Source organism: Macrobrachium nipponense, chromosome 13 (genome assembly GCF_015104395.2).
Source record: "Macrobrachium nipponense isolate FS-2020 chromosome 13, ASM1510439v2, whole genome shotgun sequence".
In the NCBI taxonomy this organism is placed as follows: domain Eukaryota; kingdom Metazoa; phylum Arthropoda; class Malacostraca; order Decapoda; family Palaemonidae; genus Macrobrachium; species Macrobrachium nipponense.
This window is the reverse complement of record NC_087206.1, coordinates 42,750,356-42,755,355: the sequence shown is the minus strand read 5'-3', so window position 1 is coordinate 42,755,355 and position 5,000 is coordinate 42,750,356. Positions and strand designations below refer to the sequence as shown.

Sequence of the window (5,000 nt, the reverse complement as noted above, 5' to 3'; positions counted from 1 at the left end):
ACCATAAATCTAAATATTGTTATAGAGACTTCGAATCTGTTTCAAGATGAAGTTAAATGATGCAGTTTTCGACCATTTTGGACGAGTTAAAGTTGACCAAATGTCGAAATTTTTTAATAATTTTTTTTTATATGCAATTATTTTGGAAATTAGAAAAGCTACAACCTTCAAATATTTTTCCTTTTATTCTACATGAAATTGCGCACATTTTCATATATAAAACTCTATGAAATGCCTAATATGAAACGGAGCAAATTTTCCGAGAATGTGATGTACGCAATTCGGAGATTTATGGCGGAGAATCCGCGCGCGGAGGGAAGGAAAGTTTTTTCATAAATTCACCATAAATCGAAATATTGTGCTAGAGACTTCCAATTTGTTCCAAAATTAAGGTAAATAGTTGAATATTACTACAATATAAGCGTTTTAGCTTACAATTCCGTTTTTCGACCATTTCGGTAGAGTCAAAGTTGACCGAAGGTTGAAATTTTGGCACTTATCGTTATTTATATGGAAATATTTCATAACTGATAAAAGCTACTATCATGAGTATTTTTTTGTTGTATTCTAAATGAAATTGCGCACATTTTCATATATAATACTTCATGTAACGGATAATTTAAAACGGTGCAAAAATTATGTCAAAGTGACGAAATAATTTTTGAGATGTGTCACTGATACTTTTTAGTGCGATAAGAAAGAAATTCGCGCTTGCGCGCCTGCGTAACGATTGTAAACAAAACAACGCCTTGATCCGTGAGCTCCCAGCCTCCCCCAAGGCGAGTGATTCAAAAGTTTTCGGCTGGTAGGCCTATAAGTATTTTTCCGCGAATTTTTAAAAAAACTTTTTTGAGTCGACGTATGGTACGTCCATTCGGCATACGGGAGACATTTTGACTCGACGTTTAATACGTCCATTCGGCGTTTAAGGTTTAAAAAAAATTTGTAAAAAGACTAAAATTTACTAAAATATACAATTACAGAAAATTATTATTTAAAAGCTGGAACTGCCAACCAACCTTAAGTTAAGAGAGAGGAAGACTGAATGATAGGAGACAACAAAAAAGAGACACATTAACTAAGGTACAGTTGGATGGAGGTGGTTTGGGTATTCAACTGGGGAACCAGCTGCTTAATGAGTAACGACTCTAAAATGGGAAATTCTTGGGGGTTTGGTGTTTGCCCTATAATGCAAAAATCGTCTCTTTCGATTTGTGTTTTGCAGATTTTTGCATGGTTCCTGATATTTGAATGTTCAGGGTTGGAGAGCCTACTTCCTGTTCGGAAACTTATTCCACGATGAGAATCGATTCTGACCTTCAGTAACCTCTTCGTAGATCCCACGTAAGTCCCAGAGTTACACTTATTTGAGGTCAAGAAGGGACTCAATCGATCTTTATATTTAAAGAAGGACCCAACTGTTAATGGATTTTTTGGTATTAGTTTAATACTGACTGCACCATAGTGTTTTTCCATAATCTGGGTAAACCTTTTTCTGAAGGAGTCATCAAGTAAAAATGGAAATTTTGCATAAATGACTAGCTTTGGTACTGTGATAAATGTTCTCGTATTGTTAAAAAACTGCTTATTAAGAAAACTTCGAAGCCTCTTATAAAATAGCTTTTGAGGGAAGCAATTATTTTTAAAATATTCCAATAGGTAATTTATATATATATGCATGTGTGTATATATATATATATATATATATATATATATATATAATATATATATATATATATATATTATATATATGAACACACACACATTATATAATATATATATATATATATATATATATATTATATGTGTGTGTGTGTGTGCATATATGTATGTATATACATATATGTATATATGTGTATTATATAATATATATATATATATATATATATATATATATATATATACACACATGTATGTATATATATATATAGTGTGTGTATGTATGGTGTATATATATATATATATATATATATATATATATATATATATATTATATTACACACACACACAACACACCACACACCCAACACACAACCACACAACATATATATTAGATATATATATATATCTATAGATATATATATATATGGGGAACAATCCACATGGGGAGTACAATTTCCACAATTGTAAGTTTAAATTTTTCTTAAGTTTATAAATATCTAGATTTAATCCTTTACAAGATATTTATATTTTTAAACTACAAGAGAAAATTTACTTCATTGTGGATTGTAATCTCCCAATTTACTTAGAGGTGACGGACATAGTACCATGGCTTCTGCGATATATATATATAATATAGAATAATATTATATATACATATGTTATTATTATCATATGATATATATTATGATGTTTTTTTATATTCTCCTCCTCTCTCTCTCCAACAGCATGTAATCGGAGAAGTTAAAATCGACTTTTTTTGGGGGGATCCAAGAAGTTGTGAACTGTAATTCCTAAATTGTAGTTTCTGCAGATGAACATTTTTCATTAGAAACATAAGAAACAATATTTTTATTTACGTAATGTTTTGAAAGAAAGCAATCTAAAAATGACAATGAATTACCCAAAGTGTCAAACAACGTATCAACTGTTTGTGCTTCTTAGAGTCTTTCTTTGTAGTGTAGTTCCATCTCCAGTGGTTTCTTTGTGGTTTCATGACAAAAAAACAGAATATGAAGAGATTTCATTGCCATTTTTAGATTGCTTTATTTTAAAACACTATGAAAATAAAAATACTGTTTCTTATGTTTTTAATGTAATTTTCAATAAGCACGATTATGTTACAAAAATGAATACCATCTTGTCTAACCGGTCAAAATTTGCATGCATTGGTTCTCCAAGCTTTCAACCATTTTTAAAGTTGAAGACAGAATTAATAGGTTTCTAAAATCACATAAGGACAATAGTAAAATCACTGAACATACATATTCGGATCTGTACACATATGGCTCGTTTTATGGTGTATATATGGTTTACCGAAAGTACATAAGGAAGAAATTCCATTAAGGCCTATTTTGGCGTATAATACAACTATTTATAAGTTAGCAAAAAATTTTTGTTTTCCAAAGAGATTGTTATTCAGGACCTCATATGTATATGGTTAGTTAGTCTTGATGTTGTTTCGCTTTTCACCAATGTACCGTTTCAGGGAACGATACGAATTATTTTAGATAAGATTTTTATACAACCAGGTTTTATCTATCAAGGTTTTGATAGATATGATATTGAAAAACTTTTAAATTTGGCTGTGCTGGACACAGACTTTTTTTTTTCAATGGAAAGCATTATAAGCAGATCGATGGTGTTGCCATGAAATCTCCCCTGGGTCCAGTTCTGGCAAATATTTTTGTGTCATTTGGAGGAAATGCTCTTTAGCAACTGTTCGTCCTCATTTCGCCCCTTATATTATAAACGGTATGTTGATGATACTTTCCTACTTTTTCAAAGTAAAGGTGCTGCGGAACAACTTTTAGAATTCGTTAACAATCTTCCTTTCCTAGACGTGTTAATCACCAGATCCAACCAGCACTTCTCCACTTCGATCTTGCAAACATATACAGGTCTTGGTTCAAACTTTTATAGTTCATGTTTTTACAAACTTAAGCTTAACAGTACTGCTACGCTATTGCACAGAACCTTTTATCTCTCTTCAGACTGGTTCTCTTTTCATAATAAGGTTGAGTTCCTCAGAAAATATTTTCAGAGTAACTGCTACCCAAAATTTTATTTGGGAAATACCTCAACAAATTCTTGAATCACAAATTTCAGCCAAAATTCCTGCACCTGCATTACCTAAACTGGATTTTTATGTTTCTCTCCCTTTTACGAATGATGACCAATTCTTAACTACATTAAGACAGATTTTAAAGAAATACTTTTATTGTCTTCATCCCAAACTCGTTCTAAGGAATCCAAAAACAATCGGATCTCTTTTTAGAAATAAAGACACTCTGCCACACCTCATGCGTTTTTTGGCGGTACGTATATAAGTATACTTGCCCGAGATGTAATATCGGGACTAACGTCGGATCCACCAAAAGAATGCTGAAAGTGTGAAGCGATTCTTTTCGTGGTATTAGCCATAGAACTGAGTGTACTTTGAGTAAGGTGTTTTCCAACACACACACACACACACACACACACACACACACACACATATATATATATATATATATATATATATATATATATATATATATATATATATATATATATATATATATAATATGTATATATATATATATATATATATATATATATATATATATATATATATATATATATATATATATATATATATATATATATATATACTAAATGAAATCTGTCCTGTGCTCTTTCCTTTTTTAATTACCATCAGATCTAATCTCCATTTATCCACCTTTTTTAATGATTTTTAGGTCTTCCTACAAGCCCTCCAGCTACTTCCACATCTACTGTTCTTCGCCCTTCTCATTACATGTTCAAACCATCCTAAACTTTGAAATTACATTTTGTTTTCCAGTCTCTTGATACCACATTTCTCCACCAATTCCTCAAAAGTACTACAATCCCCCTCCCCAACCATAACCAGTGATTAATATAACTTAGAACAAATCTTAAGAGTTAAAAGAGAAAATTGTAATAAACTTTACTTACACAGTCGGTATATATTCTCCAGGAAAGGCATTGGTGGTGTAACTGATAAGCAGACATGTTTTACCCACGGCTCTGTAAGAGAATGAAAATATAAATTAAACACAAATAAACGAATACTGGATAACTACAAGAAACTAGAAGATATTGCAAATGTGAGAACTGGTGTTTTGAGCACTCAAAACACACACACACACACACACAGAATGTGAATCAAATAATGGAATTTCACTTAATATGTGCACCAAAAAGTATGAATTATAATTTCAATTAGATTAAAAAGGTCATCAGATTTTAGTTTTTTTAATCTTTACACAATTATCAACCTGTAATTCCATTAGTATTTCTCACTATGTTTTTCGGCC

General features: G+C 30.9%; 1 protein-coding gene across 2 annotated transcripts in view; it reads right to left on the bottom strand.

Moving 5' to 3' along the window:
• Positions 1-5,000, bottom strand: part of LOC135225756 (ras-related C3 botulinum toxin substrate 1) — a 266,130-nt gene that overhangs the window by 32,308 nt on the left and 228,822 nt on the right. For both annotated transcript variants that reach the window (XM_064265201.1, XM_064265202.1), the window contains exon 2: positions 4,639-4,710. In XM_064265201.1, the coding sequence (XP_064121271.1) occupies positions 4,639-4,710 (72 nt within the window). The remainder of the gene's footprint in view (positions 1-4,638; positions 4,711-5,000) is intronic.